General features: G+C 37.4%; 2 protein-coding genes across 2 annotated transcripts in view; one reads left to right on the top strand and one right to left on the bottom strand.

The window, feature by feature from the left end:
* Positions 1 to 315: 315 nt before the first annotated feature.
* Positions 316 to 14,140, top strand: kiaa0895l. The gene is made up of 7 exons (XM_051114881.1): positions 316 to 490; positions 1,357 to 2,134; positions 7,337 to 7,480; positions 7,566 to 7,698; positions 8,206 to 8,511; positions 12,080 to 12,177; positions 12,287 to 14,140. Exons 2-7 carry the CDS (start codon positions 1,394 to 1,396, stop codon positions 12,446 to 12,448), a joined length of 1,584 nt encoding a protein of 527 aa, XP_050970838.1. The 5' UTR covers positions 316 to 490; positions 1,357 to 1,393; the 3' UTR covers positions 12,449 to 14,140.
* Positions 14,141 to 16,855: 2,715 nt separating this feature from the next.
* Positions 16,856 to 18,442, bottom strand: part of csnk2a2a (casein kinase 2, alpha prime polypeptide a) — a 5,644-nt gene continuing 4,057 nt past the window's right edge. Inside the window, exons 10-12 of the mRNA XM_051114882.1 lie at positions 18,289 to 18,437; positions 17,443 to 17,530; positions 16,856 to 17,348 (exon numbers count right to left, since the gene is read on the bottom strand). Of these exons, the coding sequence (XP_050970839.1) occupies positions 17,457 to 17,530; positions 18,289 to 18,437 (223 nt within the window). The 3' untranslated portion in view covers positions 16,856 to 17,348; positions 17,443 to 17,456. The remainder of the gene's footprint in view (positions 17,349 to 17,442; positions 17,531 to 18,288; positions 18,438 to 18,442) is intronic.

The following is an 18,442-nucleotide window of genomic DNA, read 5'->3' as shown; positions in this document are numbered from 1 at the left end:
GATGCATTTTCAGATTTTGAATATCATCTAAAAATAAATATATGACAGTATTACTATACTTTGTATAAATAAATGTGTTTGTGTTTCGAGTTTGTGTATATAGCAATATCTTTCTTCTTGGGCAATAATTCTGGAAATGCTCAACAGCTTTATGTGTTTGTGTATATACAGAAACTAATTTTTAAAAGAAAACTATTATACACTTACAAGAATTAAGAGTGACAACTTGCCCCGGTCTCCCTTACGTGCTGACGCACACTGACAGCAAAGCGTCGCGACGTGAACAGGTCATTCAGATGCGCCAGCGCGTCATTTGCTGCAACGCAATCCCAGCCATCCCAAACTCCCAGTATTCCCGGCGTCATGTACCGTTATTCCTCCATATCAGCCGTTTGACCTACTGAACGGAAGTTGAAGATTTGCTGCTGATATTATGGACGGAATTCCAACATGAACTGAAGTTAATTTATTTAAAAAGAAACGCTGCGTGGTATGTCTTGCGTCTTTTATACATATTGCTTTATTTGTAAAAAAAAAACGTTTCATTCGTGGTGAATCGGCAGTGTATTGTCAAGAGCTGTTGATGTGATGTCATGCATCTGTTATGCACTGACATAATTTTCTTTAAACAATAGTCTGACTTTATTCTTTTTAAAATTAACCAGAAATAGGAATTCTATTGGAATTTCCATAACGAGGTGGATTGTATTGTTTATAAAACGAGACCTTTTAAAACACATATTTCTCAGATCTGTTATAATTGCTTATTGAATAAATGCCATTTTTTGACATCACAATAAATTAAAAAAGAAATGTAAATGTAGAAAAATCTTTACAAATGTTAAAATGCATAACATTTTTTGTATAATTAACTTTTATTGTCCAATAAGACCATATCCCAGTAGGTCTGATAAAGATAGTAGTGTCCAATCAAACTTTTTTTTTAATATATAGTATAACAGTCTACATAAACAAATAAATTCATTCATTCGTTAAAACGAAAACAAAAACAACTTTTTTGCACTTATCTAGTGAGAATTCGTTCATTCTTTCAGAATTTTTGAGAAGGTTTTAAACTGATAACAATTTTTGTACAATTGTTATTGAACATGGACAGATGACAGATGCATTTTTAAATATACAAAAATTCATGTGTAGTCTCTTAATTAATATGAGGTTGTAAAACGGCATGCATAATAATTATTAGAATCAACCAGTTTCTAATTAAATTCATTTTTATTCATTCATTTGGAGTACAGCAAAATGTGTCAGCTTCCAAAAGTATTTTGTGTCAATTCTAAATTGTTTGTACAAAGAGTTTTGAATCTAATCAGGATGGTATGTTTTTCCCTTCAGGTGCGCAGCATTGGTGGACAAAGGTGTGGATGTAGCAATGGTGCTGGATCTGGGTGAGAACTGCATGGAGCAGGCTAATGGAGGAGGGCTCGCAAAGAATGTCTCAGAAATGTTAGAACCAGAGCCCAGCACAGAGAAACCCAAGCCAGTCAGAGCCAGGACCAGCAGTATCACCCAAAGAGACAAATCGACCCACAATGGGCCTCATTCGCAGCCTTGTGCCACTTGGGATGGCTGCTCCCAGGTTCAACGAAGACTCCAGAAGACAGAAGGTAGAAATAAAGGAGAAACCACACAGCCAAGAGAACCTTCCAAACCGCCACCTTGTCGAAGGCCACTTAGTTTGGAAATTAAACCACAGCGAATTAGAGCAACGCAGCCAGTTCAGAAGGTGATACAGCCACCATGGCGTAGTGGTGGCCCTTCTCCACCCATGCGAAGCCTGACAAGCCTTAGTTTGGGGCCAGGAAACTGGCTTCGCCGGAGTGAGAGCACATGCACAATGAACTCCACGACACCTCCTCGTGCTGGCAGGGGTCAAATGAGACCTGCAACATCATTACCACATATTGCCAGGGGTATTGCACCTCTTCCTTCGCCTTCAACACCTCGTGGGCCATGCCTACTTGTGGCTCTTCGTCCCATAAACCTGGAACAGGAGCGTCAGACCTTTTTTCAGTCTAACTATCAGTATGAGCCCCAGTTTGAGTATGCCTCACCAGAGCCCACCAGTGTTTTGGAGAAGTACAGAGAAGGCTCCAGTCTCTTTCTCTCCCAGGTATGTTTTATGTCAAAAATACAGAAGTTCAGCTTGTTCCAAAGTGTAGTGAACCACCTTACTGTCAACTTCCTCCGTTTCTACATTGTTCTGTGCATTTTCACAGGCAAAATCCAGTCATTTTGTATGAGAGCGAAAGATTACCTTTGTTCAGATATTCCAGAATTGCCATGTTTACCAACTAAAGTGATTTCTGTGTGAGCGGTATTGACAATAGACAGTGAACCTTTTTTTGCCCACCAATTTTTGCATATATTTCAATAATGTAACTGCACCTCATGGTAGCATCCTAACATAAATAGAAGCCTCATAAGTGACCGATTTGGAACACTCTGCGTAGGTAGTCACTCTGTGTGTCATATAAATAGCATATGAGAGACTCCGATTACAGTTGATTTCTGTACAGTTTAATGTTTGCATGTTGCTAACCTAATGATGCAATACTCTTAAGCTTGAAATTATACAGGTAAAATACAGATTTTTTAATTAGTTTGAACCATTTTATCAGTATTTTCAAATTTAAAGTGAAATCAGTGTCTTTATGATCAACATTTTTCTCTACAATTTAATTTGTCATGAAGTGCCTTAAAAACATACAGTGCTGCCTAAGATTTTGAATAAACAAGATACCTTAGACGTATGCATAAATATGCTGCCTATTTGTTGTACATCGGGAGCACAATTATGATGGCTTAAAATGTGCTTACTTTGACACCTTGCTGTTTGGTTATTTTAGTATCATTGAGATACTACTAAAAAGTTTTATTACTAGTTTTTATTTTTATATTTTCCATTTTAATGTAAAAATGTTGATGTTTTTGAGGGTTTAAGCACGTAGTGCTGAAAACCTATTGTAAATGTTATAATGACCAAACTAATTGTGCAGATTAACAGGGCACAACCTAACACCTTGAATTTCTCAGTTTGTGTAAAGTTTTTTAGAGTATAGAGTATAGTTTTTTAGAGTATAATGCAGAGTATAGTTTTTTATCCACATTAATTTCACACTTGTCTAGTACAGATATTTTGCTTTATTTTGTAATTACAGTGTACACGTGTTTCGTTATGTATCTTAAAAAAAAGGAAGTGAAATGTGACAACATGCCCCGTAGGTGGGGTACATTGTAACATGTGAGAGGCACATTGTAACATAACCACATGACAGCTTAAAATGTTATCTGATCGAATGAAAAAAAAATATACATGACAAACTAAATATTTTGGCAATAAAATAAAAATCTAATTTTGGAGTTTGACAATGAGCACATCGCAACCATAGAGACAGAGTGACACGCTTCATAATCTGAAAACCACGCCCACCGGGGGCAAAACAATCCAACGTTCTCCATTGACTTCGTATTGCGGGAAGCTGCCTCCTAGTTTCTGACATATAACATAAAACAGAACAATGTTTAAAAGCTTCTATGTGACAAGGTGTAAAGTAAGCAAGCTAAAAAAAAAACCCAGAACTACATTTTTATAAGCTGTCGACCCTAAAAACGAGCATTTAAGGACACAAAAGTAGAGCGCAACGTGTCATATTACTCTGAGAACTACACCCACTGGAGGGAAACGCAAACGGTGATAGGAAGCATTCATTATTTTTAACCATGTTAAAGCATTATTTCACCACCCTATGTGAACCTGAGAGGAGGAGATGAGAGAGGAGCTAAATTTAATTGGTCTGTGTCTGTGCTTCTTTTCCTTACCTTCTTTTTGTTGGAGAAATGATCGAACTGAATGGCCCAATGTGAAATTCCCTGACATCTACAACTATTTGTCCTTAAATGCTTGTTTTTGGGTAGACAGCTCATAAAGTTTTAGTTTTGTTTTTTTTTTTTTAGCTTGTTTACTGTCACATAGCAGCTTTTAGACATTGTTCTGTTTTTTGTTAAAAGTCAGAAATGACAAGAAGACAATTTCCTGTAATACAAAGTCAATGAGAAGCGTTGTATTGTCCGCGCCCCCCCCAGTGTGGGCGTGGCCTAAATGCACTTTGTCTCTATGCTTGGGACTGCACTGATCACAAAACACAGCTATACAATATAGTTCAAAACGATGTGGGCAAATGAAAAAACGCATTCAGAAAAACACAGAGAGACACTCCCCTCACTCCACACACAGCTCTCATAGAACACGAGACACATAAACAAGCAAAAATGCTTTACATTTCTTAAAGTAATAATTTCTGAACATTAAACATTGATTGTCAGCCTTTATTTACCTGTTTCTCATTAAAATCTATAAAAGTAAATAGTGTAAATTACATCGCTAATGTCATAGAATAGCATATACAGGTCCTTTTCAAAAAATTAGCATATTGTGATAAAGTTCATTATTTTCTGTAATGTACTGATAAACATTAGACTTTCATATATTTTAGATTCATTACACACAACTGAAGTAGTTTCAAGCCTTTTATTGTTTTAATATTGATGATTTTGGCATACAGCTCATGAAAACCCAAAATTCCTATCTCAAAAAATTAGCATATTTCATCCGACCAATAAAAGAAAAGTGTTTTTAATACGAAAAAAAGTCAACCTTCAAATAATTATGTTCAGTTATGCACTCAATACTTGGTCGGGAATCCTTTTGCAGAAATGACTGCTTCAATGCGGCGTGGCATGGAGGCAATCAGCCTGTGGCACTGCTGAGGTGTTATGGAGGCCCAGGATGCTTCGATAGCGGCCTTAAGCTCATCCAGAGTGTTAGGTCTTGCGTCTCTCAACTTTCTCTTCACAATATCCCACAGATTCTCTATGGGGTTCAGGTCAGGAGAGTTGGCAGGCAAATTGAGCACAGTAATACCATGGTCAGTAAACCATTTACCAGTGGTTTTGGCACTGTGAGCAGGTGCCAGGTCGTGCTGAAAAATGAAATCTTCATCTCCATAAAGCTTTTCAGCAGATGGAAGCATGAAGTGCTCCAAAATCTCCTGATAGCTAGCTGCATTGACCGCAGCTGACATGGCACCCCAGACCATCACTGACTGTGGGTACTTGACACTGGACTTCAGGCATTTTGGCATTTCCCTCTCCCCAGTCTTCCTCCAGACTCTGGCACCTTGATTTCCGAATGACATGCAAAATTTGCTTTCATCCGAAAAAAGTACTTTGGACCACTGAGCAACAGTCCAGTGCTGCTTCTCTGTAGCCCAGGTCAGGCGCTTCTGCCGCTGTTTCTGGTTCAAAAGTGGCTTGACCTGGGGAATGCGGCACCTGTAGCCCATTTCCTGCACACGCCTGTACACGGTGGCTCTGGATGTTTCTACTCCAGACTCAGTCCACTGCTTCCGCAGGTCCCCCAAGGTCTGGAATCGGTCCTTCTCCACAATCTTCCTCAGGGTCCGGTCACCTCTTCTCGTTGTGCTGCGTTTTCTGCCACACTTTTTCCTTCCCACAGACTTCCCACTGAGGTGCCTTGATACAGCACTCTGGGAACAGCCTATTCGTTCAGAAATTTCTTTCTGTGTCTTACCCTCTTGCTTGAGGGTGTCAATGATGGCCTTCTGGACAGCAGTCAGGTCGGCAGTCTTACCCATGATTGCGGTTTTGAGTAATGAACCAGGCTGGGAGTTTTTAAAAGCCTCAGGAATCTTTTGCAGGTGTTTAGAGTTAATTAGTTGATTCAGATGATTAGGTTAATAGCTCGTTTAGAGAACTTTTTCATGATATGCTAATTTTTTGAGATAGGAATTTTGGGTTTTCATGAGCTGTATGCCAAAATCATCAATATTAAAACAATAAAAGGCTTGAAACTACTTCAGTTGTGTGTAATGAATCTAAAATATATGAAAGTCTAATGTTTATCAGTACATTACAGAAAATAATGAACTTTATCACAATATGCTAATTTTTTGAAAAGGACCTGTAGTTTAATAATAGCGGGGCAGATTGTAACACAGGGTTACAACATTCCTTATCTGCGCAACTAGAGTTTAAAATCTGGTTAGTGTCTTCTGCTGGTTTGCAAAGCATTAATAAACTGATATCTAAAACATATCTAAACTGATAAATAACAGATTGGAGAATAAAATAATAGCAGATTTGTCTCATTTTAAATGAATACTTTTAAAAATTTACTTCAGCCAGAGATGTACTTTTACTGTGGTAAAATAAATGTTCAGCGATATCTTCAAAAGTCTTTTGAATTTTGGTGCACTTTTTTCTCTGTATAGTGTTGCTATGCCAACTAGTAAATAGGGCAAATTTGGTTATGGTAGCATGTGTGAAAATATTTAAACCACGCTTGTTACAGCTAACCCCCCGCTTTAGTCTGTGCCCCACGCTCCCCTACATACATAACCGTTTGTCCTATGAACATGAAAATCGCTTTGCACAGTCTTGGTCCAAAGTGCCACAAGTGTCTGTAAGGACATTTGTGTATCTGACGAAAACATGTCCACCACTGGCCGATGAATTTTCAGCACCCATTAGGTCTGTGAGAAATTTAAAAGAATTTCTTTTGCGAACTAGTCTTGGGTTTTTCGATCAATCTGGAAAAAAACACTGCAATACAATTCTCTGGACTCTCTAGGTCAATAATTATCAAAAAATTTTGAAATTTAGCCTTTGGGAGGCTATAACGGGGTCGTTTAGAAAAGGGGCCTGTCTAAATTTACCCAAAATCCTACAAAGCCTAAAGGAAAACTCAAAACTTCACAAAACCTGGTGAGCACATGCAACAAGTGATTCTAAACAAGCATGCAAAGTTTTAAGGAGATCGGACCACAGCTGGTGCTATAACAGTCATAAACGTTAAAAAAAACACAACATTTCTATGGTAAATTACCTGGATTTGCCAAAAATGTTTTTTTTAAATCATTGATTTGGTTACAGGCTTGCTAAATAATGTCTTTTTTCATATGTGCTTAAATGCCTTAAAACACTTGAACACCGGTAATTGCTGCCTGCAGCTATATTTGTTATTTATTTATGTATTTTTTTAAATGTCTATATAGTTTTTAATAATTATTATTTCAATTCTAGTTATTTTAGGACACTAAATGAAAGCTTGCTTAGCAACTGAAATCTGAAATAAAATATATTTAAATAGTTTTTAGCTTTCTATTTTCTTCTATTTATTTTAAGTAACAAAAATATGGTTTTATTTTTATGGTTTCAACTAGAATACCCCTGTTTGTTTTTTAAGTCTTGAAACGATTGCCATTTTTTTTTCTCACCTCATGCCTTTTTCTAGGCAGTTGGGATTATGGAGTGTGTGCTGAGGAAGTATGAGACGTATGAAAACTTTGAAGAAGTCACGGGAGGCAGCTTGCTACCGAAGAGTCAAGTGTGGGCAGCCACACGCAAGTACCTACAGAAGGAGGGCTGTGTTGGTGAGGTGTGTGGATTTTTGAGTTCAAGTGTCTGGACATTAGTGTTTTGCCAAATAACAAAGTAATAGTAATTTTAGATTCTGTCACCAGGTGGTTGTAAGTCTCTCCGATGAGCTTCTGTCCCAGGCCGTAATGATGGTGGAGAGATGTCGACCAACACTAACGATTAACTTGTCAGGAGCACGACAACACTGGCTTGAGGGCATGCTTAGACATGAGATTGGTATGAACTTTTAACACACTTCAAATGATATATCAAACACTAATATTAAAAAGATTTGTAAATGTTTTGTCCTAACTAGTCAGACTGTGGCAGGTGTAGAATGAAATTTATTCATAGAATAAAATGTGAAAATATCTTTAGCTTGTATTAACTACAGACCTTTCATTTATCTAAAAACGCATTATAAAAACTAGGATGATGGAACTGTAAGTGCTAAACTCACGTCCATGTTCTGACCTCATAAATGTAATTTCTGCAGTACTCTGTATTGTACATTAAATATCAGTTATGTTCTGTGTAGCATTTTTGCATTTGGTCTAGGCTGACAAAGCACTTGTTTTTGATGGGTCACAGCTGGTTACGGCATTGGTCTTGCTATGCAAGTAATATTGTATTGACATTCTTCTGGTTGAATCTAGTTAAAAACTGACCATTCTTAGTGTTCATTTTATAGTCTTTTGTCTACAAATCCTGCCCTTCCAGCAATTTTATGACTTTCACTCCCAGGCACACATTACTTACGGGGTGTGAATAACAGCATGCAGCCATGGGCCACTTCTGTTGGGAGAAAGCAGTTTGGACTGAAACCAGCTAATCCTACTGAAGAGGGTCTTGCTAGTCTTCACAGTGTGTTGCTACGGAAACAGCCCTTCCTGTGGCGAGCCGCTCTGCTATACTATACTGTATACCATGCCACAAACATGAGCTTCAGCCAACTGTTCAGCCATATTGCTCACTTTGTCCAAGATCCTGCTGTACGTTGGGAATACTGCCTCCGCGCCAAACGAGGACAGACAGATACCTCGAAACCAGGTGAAATAATCGCTAAGAATAGAACTGAGAAACATTTCTAATATGTGATGTGTCATTTTATTATGTTGACTTGAGAAAGCCAGCATTCTCTTATCATCTATCTATCTATCTATCTATGTATAGCTTGATTGAGACACACCCATATCTGAAGCATTTTAGTAACATGTTAAAACATGGTAACATACTAACAACGTGCTAAGACAATGTTAACAGCATGCTTAAACATGCTTAACATCTATCTATCGCAAACAGAGCCTAGCTCTTGATTGAGATGCACCCATATCTAAAACGTATTAACAACATGTTAAAACATGCTGGTGTATTAATAACGTGCTAAGACATTTTAGAATGTTAACATGCTTAAATATGGCAACAGTGTTTTTTTTGCTTTTTTTTTTTTATTGAGCAAAGTGAAACACATAGATTGACAGCAACATCTTGACAGTGACTTACACATAAGCTGAAATCAGTCATAAATATATACACCCACATATACACAAATGAGACAGAAAAAACAAAAGGAGAGGAAAGAACAGATAAAAAAGGAAAAGCAAAACAACAACAACACAGACCAAGCTGTAAATGTATGGATGTAGTAGTTTAAACAGGTACAGAGATAAGTTAAATCCACAGTTTCATGACTTGTAATAGCAATTATTATTAATTCAATTTCTGTGTGTTATTTGGTGATGGAAAAAAATAAAAAAGAGAGATTGTAGATATAACTGTACTAGGTATTAAATATACATCAATATGATTTATAAAAATAATGACATTATAACATAATATAGTATTAGACAGCAGAAAGAGCAACAGTTCATCAATATAATGAGCATTTAAGTATATTCTGTTAAGGCTTGGTCACTTCTTGGTTGAGTGACTTCAAAACATTGCGCCATGTACATTTACTAATGCAGATCTATTTTCATAATCAATATATAGACGGAAACAAATTAAATGACACTGACAGATGATAGCCAACTTTTAAAATTGTAGGATAGAATAATTATTATTAATAATAATAATAATAGTGGTGGAAGTAGTGAGTGCAGCAGTGATAATAATAATAGTGATAATAATAATATTCATAATAGTAAAATTAATACTAATAGTGAGAAATGGACTAGTCGATAGAATTATTGCAGATAACCTCATACCCCTCAAAGTCCCACAGCCGCTCCATCCCCACTGGTGTGGGCAACCAACAGACCAATCGGCACAGACCCCAACCCTGCCCTGTCCCTCCCCACTGCCAACGATAAGACCTGACTCCCGTACCAGTGAATACCTTTGGTCATCACTTTTATCTTTTTTTTTTTTTTTTTTTTTTTCCCAAAGGGGTACTGGGCCATCACGACAGGCACCACCAGACCAGGCTTCCCTAGTCTGGGTGTGATCCGATGGATGACTGTTCAATGGCAACAGTGTTTAAAAATGCTAGCAATATGTTAACATGCCAAAACATAGTGCTTACGTGGTAAAACAAGCTAGCAATGTGCTAAACATGTTGGCAGCATGTTTTAACACGTTAACACACATTAGCAAGGTCTATCTATCTATATACAGTGGTGTGAAAAACTATTTGCCCCCTTCCTGATTTCTTATTCTTTTGCATGTTTGTCACACTTAAATGTTTCTGATCATCAAAAACTGTTAACTATTAGTCAAAGATAACATAATTGAACACAAAATGCAGTTTTTAAATGAAGGTTTACGTTATTAAGGGAGAAAAAAACTCCAAATCTACATGGCCCTGTGTGAAAAAGTGATTGCCCCCCTTGTTAAAAAATAACTTAACTGTGGTTTATCACACCACAGTTCAATTTCTGTAGCCACCCCCAGGCCTGATTACTGCCACACCTGTTTCAATCAAGAAATCACTTAAATAGGAGCTACCTGACACAGAGAAGTAGACCAAAAGCACCTCAAAAGCTAGACATCATGCCAAGATCCAAAGAAATTCAGGAACAAATGAGAACAAAAGTAATTGAGATCTATCAGTCTGGTAAAGGTTATAAAGCCATTTCTAAAGCTTTGGGACTCCAGTGAACCACAGTGAGAGCCATTATCCACAAATGGCAAAAACATGGAACAGTGGTGAACCTTCCCAGGAGTGGCCGGCCGACCAAAATTACCCCAAGAGCGCGGAGACAACTCATCCGAGAGGTCACAAAAGACCCCAGGACAACATCTAAAGAACTGCAGGCCTCACTTGCCTCAATTAAGGTCAGTGTTCACGACTCCACCATAAGAAAGAGACTGGGCAAAAACGGCCTGCATGGCAGATTTCCAAGACGCAAACCACTGTTAAGCAAAAAACATTAAGGCTCGTCTCAGTTTTGCTAAAAAACATCTCAATGATTGCCAAGACTTTTGGGAAAATACCTTGTGGACTGACGAGACAAAAGTTGAACTTTTTGGAAGGCGTGTGTCCCGTTACATCTGGCGTAAAAGTAACACAGCATTTCAGAAAAAGAACATTATACCAACAGTAAAATATGGTGGTGGTAGTGTGATGGTCTGGGGTTGTTTTGCTGCTTCAGGACCTGGAAGGCTTGCTGTGATAGATGGAACCATGAATTCTACTGTCTACCAAAAAATCCTGAAGGAGAATGTCCGGCCATCTGTTCGTCAACTCAAGCTGAAGCGATCTTGGGTGCTGCAGCAGGACAATGACCCAAAACACACCAGCAAATCCACCTCTGAATGGCTGAAGAAAAACAAAATGAAGACTTTGGAGTGGCCTAGTCAAAGTCCTGACCTAAATCCTATTGAGATGCTGTGGCATGACCTTAAAAAGGCGGTTCATGCTAGAAAACCCTCAAATAAAGCTGAATTACAACAATTCTGCAAAGATGAGTGGGCCAAAATTCCTCCAGAGCGCTGTAAAAGACTTGTTGCAAGTTATCGCAAACGCTTGATTGCAGTTATTGCTGCTAAGGGTGGCCCAACCAGTTATTAGGTTCAGGGGGCAATCACTTTTTCACACAGGGCCATGTAGATTTGGAGTTTTTTTTCTCCCTTAATAACGTAAACCTTCATTTAAAAACTGCATTTTGTGTTCAATTATGTTATCTTTGACTAATAGTTAACGGTTTTTGATGATCAGAAACATTTAAGTGTGACAAACATGCAAAAGAATAAGAAATCAGGAAGGGGGCAAATAGTTTTTCACACCACTGTATCTATATATTACTAACAAAGTCTAGCACCTGATTGAGACATGCCCATATCTGAAACATGTTAGCAATATGGTAAAACATGCTAGCATACTAACAATGTGCTAAGACATGTTCAAATCTTAACAACATGCTTAAACATGCTAGCAACATGTTAACAACATGCCTAAATATACTGCCTACATGGTAAAACATGACAGCTATCTATCTATCTATCTATCTATCTATCTTAAAACCTTTAAGATATTAAATATATACGTTGAACTTTCTAGAGAGGATTTCTCAAGCCAGCATCAGACTGTTTGTCTCGTCAGACTGTACTGTCTAGTTTTATATTGCCTCTCTGTATTCGTAGTATATATTTTTTGCATATGTGTGTGTGTGTACAGGTTGCTTCAGTAAAGATCAGGTCTACCTTGATGGAATTTTAAGGATTTTACGCCACAGGAGGAACATTGATTTTAAGATATTAACTGCTCTTGGCAAGGCAGGTCCTATTCACACTAACTGTTTTAAAGTAATATTCGTTTTTTTTCATTGAATCTGTTCCTTTGATAATGTATATACATACCAATGTATGTAATTCCTGTTTTTAGGTTTCTTATGAAGATGTGGAGAGACTTCGGCATTTGGCAGTTCTAAATGGAACAAGGATTCCTCATTTCATGCAGGATGAAGAACGTTATCTTCAACACCTCGACCACATTGTCACAGTGAATGAACTGAGAGATGCAGAGCTTCAAGAGCTCATTCCATGAAGAGTTGCAAAAAATATCAAAACCATTCTTTTTCCCAGGCCAAAAAAAAAGCGTCTGCAAAACTGGGGTTTTTTAAACATCTGATATAATTTTGGATGGTTTTTCATGAAAACGTGATCAATGATGATCATCCATTATTAAGTATTACAGCATGGTTGTGTCCAATGATTGATGTAATAATTTGCTACATTAAGTGCCATATTATTCAGTAAGTCTGTTTACAATACAATGATTGATTGTCTGTTTTAAAACCATATGACTCTCAGGCATGAATGACATGTTCAGATTTTTGCAAAACCAAGGTATGTTCAGAATGACATACTGCCATACTCATACTATTTTTTTAGTATACTGTACGCAGTATGCAAATTTTCTAAATACATGAATGATGTAGTACATTATGCCAAAGTGTGCAGTACTGTAATGCAGTGGGCTTGACTTGACATTGTGTTCTGATCTAACCAAAAGCGGTATGAACCGTCATTTCTCTCGTGATTGATTAGCTGATCAGACTGAACAAAATAAGATATTAATGCAAAGTAGTTTTAATTATTTCAGTTCACAACTTAATTTTAACATGCCTTGTAGACAAAAGAAATTATCTTTGCATACTGTTTTTAATAAACAACATTGTGTGCAGTACAGTAGTATTCCATTCTGAACACCACCACACTCATGAGAAGCTGATAGATGGTCATGTAGCATTTTAACTGCAATCATAATGTTATGGGCACATCCCGTCAGGCTAATTAATGATATCACACACAACGGCAGAACTATGTGAGCACTAAATCAAATGATTTACCCTGACAGTATTTATGTGAGAATTCACACGTGAACCTATGAGCACTTAATATAGTGTTACCTGTTCTTTTACTAGTCTATCAGTTTTACTAGTCTATTATTTATTTATTATTTGTTTACCTATTGTATTCACGTTAAACACTGAATGTCTGTGGTATTAGCTTTATACACAAGTAGCAAATGCATTTTTTTTCAACTTAGTATAGCAAGCAATGCAGAAAGACACCAAGGCTGACTCATTGAGAATCTCTTGTGAAAGAAAATTTTAATGAAAAAATTGCCCCGTTGGCACTATTTTTTCTCATCAGGGCTTATGAAATGCTAGTATTTTATCTAGAGATAATCAGTGTTCTTCTGAGAGCACCCTTGGTGGTCTTTATTACCCATGCTAATGTGATGTGACACCTTTGTAGGAGAGTTGCCACTGCAACCTCTGCTTTTCGTACCTGTTTAAAGCAGTCCAGCTGGCCAGCTTCCTCACTGTGCGTATTAAGATTGTGACGGACTCAGGAAGAAAAAAGTGGGAGGTCATGTGGATGTGCCTTATTTGGGTTCCAAACTCATGCGTCATGTCATAGCTATGTTATATGCTTGAAATTACATATCCATTTGTATTTATTATCATTGTCAGTACTGCACGAAAATTGCACACTTCATGATAAGTTGCTGTTATCTTATTAAAATTGTACACTGAATTGAAAAACAGAATTTTATGTCGTAATAAAACAGTTCACCCAAAAATGAATATTTGCTGAGAATATAGGCCATCGAAGATGTAGATGTCTGTTTCTTTATCAGAACAGATTTGGATAAATTTAGTTTTACAGCACTTGCTCAATGGTTCCTCTGTAGTAAATGAGTGCTGTCTGAATGAGTCCCAACAGCTAATAAAAACAACACAAATATCCACAAGCAATCCACCTGAATCCATCAGTTAACATCCTGTGTAGTTAAAAAGCATTTTGTAAGAAATCAATCAAAACATTTTTAACTAATACACCATTGCCTCCAGCTAAAATATGAGTCCTCTATCCATATATATATATATGCAGATTTCAGATACAAAACCAGCTAAATCCATCTGACGTCTTTCTTTAAAAAATGCATTTTTATCAGGCTCAGATGTATAGGTTTCTATGTAAGTGCCGGTACTTCTGATTGGGCTGAGGCTGGGATTTTAGCGAGTTTGAAGAAAAAGTATTTGATGGACGTATAATATATGTCAAGAGCATTTACTCAGTATCATTATCTCATTTTTGACCGAGATGGCTTTTAGCTGGTTTTGCATCTGAACTCTTCATATGTATATGTATATGTTTAGGGTCCAAAAACCAGTCAGTATCTGATGTGACCACCATTTGCCTCACACAGTGCAACACATCTCCTTCGCATAGAGTTGATCAGGTTGTTGATTGTGGCCTGTGGAATGTTGGTCCACTCCTCTTCAATGGCTGTGCAAAGTTGCTGGATATTGGCAGGAACTGGAACACGCTGTCGTATACGCCGATCCAGAGCATCCCAAACATGCTCAATGGGTGACATGTCCGGTGAGTAAGCTGGCCATGCAAGAACTGGCATATTTTCAGCTTCCAGGAATTGTGTACAGATCCTTGCAACATGGGGCCGTGCATTATAATGCTGCAACATGAGGTGATGGTCATTGATGAATGGCACAAGAGTGGGCCTCAGGATCTCGTCACGGTATCTCTGTGCATTCAAAATGCCATAAAAAAAAATGCACCTGTGTTCGTTGTCCATAACATACCACCACCCACCGCCACCATGGGCCACTTGATCCACAACGTTGACATCAGCAAACTGCTCACCCACACTGTGTGGCATCTGCCCTGTACAGTTAAAGCCGGGATTCATCTGTGAAGAGAGCACCTCTCCAAAGTGCCAGACGGCATCGAATGTGAGCATTTGCCCACTCAAGTCAGTTACGAGACGAACTGCAGTCAGGACGACAAGCATGCAAATGACCTTCCCTGAGACAGTTTCTGACAGTTGGTGCAGAAATTCTTTGGTTATGCAAACCGATTGTTGCAGCAGCTGTGCAGGTGGCTGGTCTCAGACGATCTTGGAGGTGAAGATGCTGGATGTGGAGGTCCTGGGCTGGTGTAGTTACACGTGATCTGCGATTGTGAGTCCAGTTGGATGTACTGCCAAATTCTCTGAAACGCCTTTGGAGACGGCTTATGGTAGAGAAATGAACATTCAATTCACAGGCAACAGCTCTGGTGAACATTCCTGCAGTCAGCATGCCAATTGCACGCTCAAAACTTGCTACATCTGTGGCATTGTGCTGTGATAAAACTAAAACACATTTTAGAGTGACCTTTTATTGTGGCCAGCCTAAGGCACACCCGTGCAATAATCATACTGTCTAATCTAATCTTGATATGCCACACCTGTGAGGTGGATGGATTATCTCGGCAAAGGAGAAGTGCTCACAAACACAGATTTAGACAGATTTGTTAACAATATTTGAGAGAAATAGGCCTTTTGTGTACATAGAAAATATCGTAGATCTTTGAGTTCAGCTCATGAAAAATGGGGTATATAGGGACATATATAGGGACAACCGAGGTACTCATATGCAAATATTACAGAAGGTTCAAATGCCCACTGATGCTTCAGAAGGAAAAACGATTAATTAAGAGCTTGGGGATGAAAACTTTTGAACAGAATCAAGATGTGTGCATTTTTCTTATTTTGCCTAAATATTATATTTTCATTTAGTACTGCCCTTTACACTATCAAAAAAAAAAAAAAAAAAAAATACACTTCTGTCACTGGGGCGGTACCCTAAGGCACAAAAGTGAAACGGTACATGTTCATACTTTACCTACCCCTAAACAGTACCTATTAGTTCCTTAAAGGTACATTTTAGTATTTTGAAGATAAGTTAAATTTCCCCCGATCTTCACATTCAAAAAAGTTTTCTTTAAATATCTTATTCAGGTCAATACTAAATAAAAAATATGCAGTTTGTATGATCCCTCCTGTTTTGCAAAAATAATTAACAGTCTGCAGATTCTGTAAGGCGTACGTAAACTTTTGGCCTCAACTGTATACACTTAGAGAGAAATATGATACGTTTGTAATATGTTTACAAGTGAAAAGTTTAAAACAAGTTTAAATTAGACAAATATGGACAAATATTTGTTTATTACAAACACACAGCTTTTCATTTCACAAGACTTTAATTGATGGAACATGTATTACTTGTGGGTTACGTGATGGTTGTATTTTATGTACTTGTGATGTTTTTATCAGCTGTGTGGACTCTCATTCTGACAGTACCCACTGACAGACGAACGACTGGTGAATAAATGATGTAAAGCTAAGTTTCTCCAAAAACATTCAGATGAAGAAACAAACTCAACAGTAAAGTTTAATTTTTGGGTGAACTATTTCTTGAAATTGTCACTGTATCTTAATACATTTTATGTATGCATTATTAACTATATATTACATAATATTCATATTCATTAAATTGACAAATTCATAACTAAAACTAATTCACAATACGAATATATTTTCTTTTCACATAATCATTAACAGCTGATAACTTATTAGTGAAAAAAAACATGAGACTGATTAAAAACAGTTTCATTTAATATATCTTATTTTCAATAAATTGCAGTAAAGCCTCCATACCTGACAATACTATAGTTTATAATCTGAGCTCATATCAGCAGGGCAAGTCATTGAACAACACAATCTTCCAGTACATAATGCAACCAGGATCGGGAGCCCCCATCAGTCATCTACAGCCTGAGAATCATGGGGAAAGAGCAGGCATTCTTTCCCAGTCATAATATCATAGCTTAATTCAGTGTTGTTCCAAAAACGAAATGGAGATGTCCAACTCAAAAGAGGGGAGATGGGGGGGGGGGACACCAGTTTGGTACCTAGATAACGATGGCAAGCAGCACTAATACAAAGTGAATGTAGGAGAGGGACTACAGCCCGTTGTGTTCATTCTGTACAAGTCTTGTGTTGCTTAATAACTTCTTGCTCCAGTAAACTGAAGCTTCACACCTGAAAGGCAGCATGTCTCTGCACGACACGTTGAGGTAAAAAGGTTTTCCTAGAAGAAAAATTCAAAAAGAATGAATGAAATGATTAAAAAGAGCATTTTAGATAAGTCAAAAATACAGCATATTGACTGTGACATCCTGTACCTGCTTTTAGCCCATCATGTTGTGGTTGAGCTGCTTATTGCCAGAGCGCCTTCTGAGTTTGACAGAGGCTGTCCCTTCAGCACAGGATCTACAGAGGAATGATGCCATGTCATATGATTTCACTTAGAGTGGGATGTACTGGTCAAAAGTTTGAAATAATTCATATTTTTCATTTATTCCTGTGATGCAAAGCTGAATTTTCAGCAGCTGTTACTTAAGTCTTCAGTGTCACATGATCCTTCAGAAATCATTCTAATATGCTGATTTGGTGCTCTATTAATAATGGTCATTGTTATGCAAGTCTTGAAAACAGTTTTGCTGCTTAATATTTTTGTGGAAACTGTGATACTTTTTCCCCAGGTTTCTTAGATAAATATAAAGTTTATTTGAAACAGAACAGCATTTATTTGAAACACATGCTGAAATCTTTTGTAACATTATAAAATACTTTTACTGACATTTTTTATATATATTTTTTTTAATTTTACATATATTTTTTAATTACATACCCTAAACCTTTGAATGGTAGTCTATAGGTTTCCACAACAATATTAAGCAGTAAAACTGTTTTCAGCATTCATAATAATAAAAAATTTTCTTGAGCACCAAGATCTGAAAAATTCTGAAAATTCGGCTTTATAAACTATCAAACTATATTGAAGTAAATATATCAAAGTAGAAAATGGTTGCTTGAACTGTAATAATATTTGACAATATTACTGTTTTTACTGTATTTCTGATCAAATAAATCTTAATTATTCCAAACTCTGAACTGGTAGTGAATATAATAATAAAAACTACCTTGAGAAATCAACAAATCAAAGCAGGTAAGGAAAGCTGGCTCACAAAAGTAGGGGTGTTCCATGGCCTCTTGGGCAGTCAGTCTCTGTTGATGATCGTAACGCAGGAGTTTATCCAGCAAATCCAGAGCTTCTGGGCTCACCAAGTGCTGATTTTCTGGCTGAACAAAGTTCTCCCAGCGCTTACGTGTCTGCCTGAA

Source organism: Labeo rohita, chromosome 7 (assembly GCF_022985175.1).
Source record: "Labeo rohita strain BAU-BD-2019 chromosome 7, IGBB_LRoh.1.0, whole genome shotgun sequence".
Classification (NCBI taxonomy): Eukaryota; Metazoa; Chordata; class Actinopteri; order Cypriniformes; family Cyprinidae; genus Labeo; species Labeo rohita.
The sequence above is the reverse complement of the archived record's forward strand: the minus strand, read 5'-3'. Positions and strand labels throughout refer to the sequence as shown.

Bases quoted from the DNA above. Each gene is read 5' to 3' on its own strand.
- kiaa0895l (XM_051114881.1), top strand. From the start codon at position 1,394: ATGGTGCTGGATCTGGGTGAGAACTGCATGGAGCAGGCTAATGGAGGA. The intron at 2,135-7,336 runs GTATGTTTTATG...GCCTTTTTCTAG, and splicing joins CCAGTCTCTTTCTCTCCCAG to GCAGTTGGGATTATGGAGTG. The intron at 12,178-12,286 runs GCAGGTCCTATT...TCCTGTTTTTAG, and splicing joins TATTAACTGCTCTTGGCAAG to GTTTCTTATGAAGATGTGGA.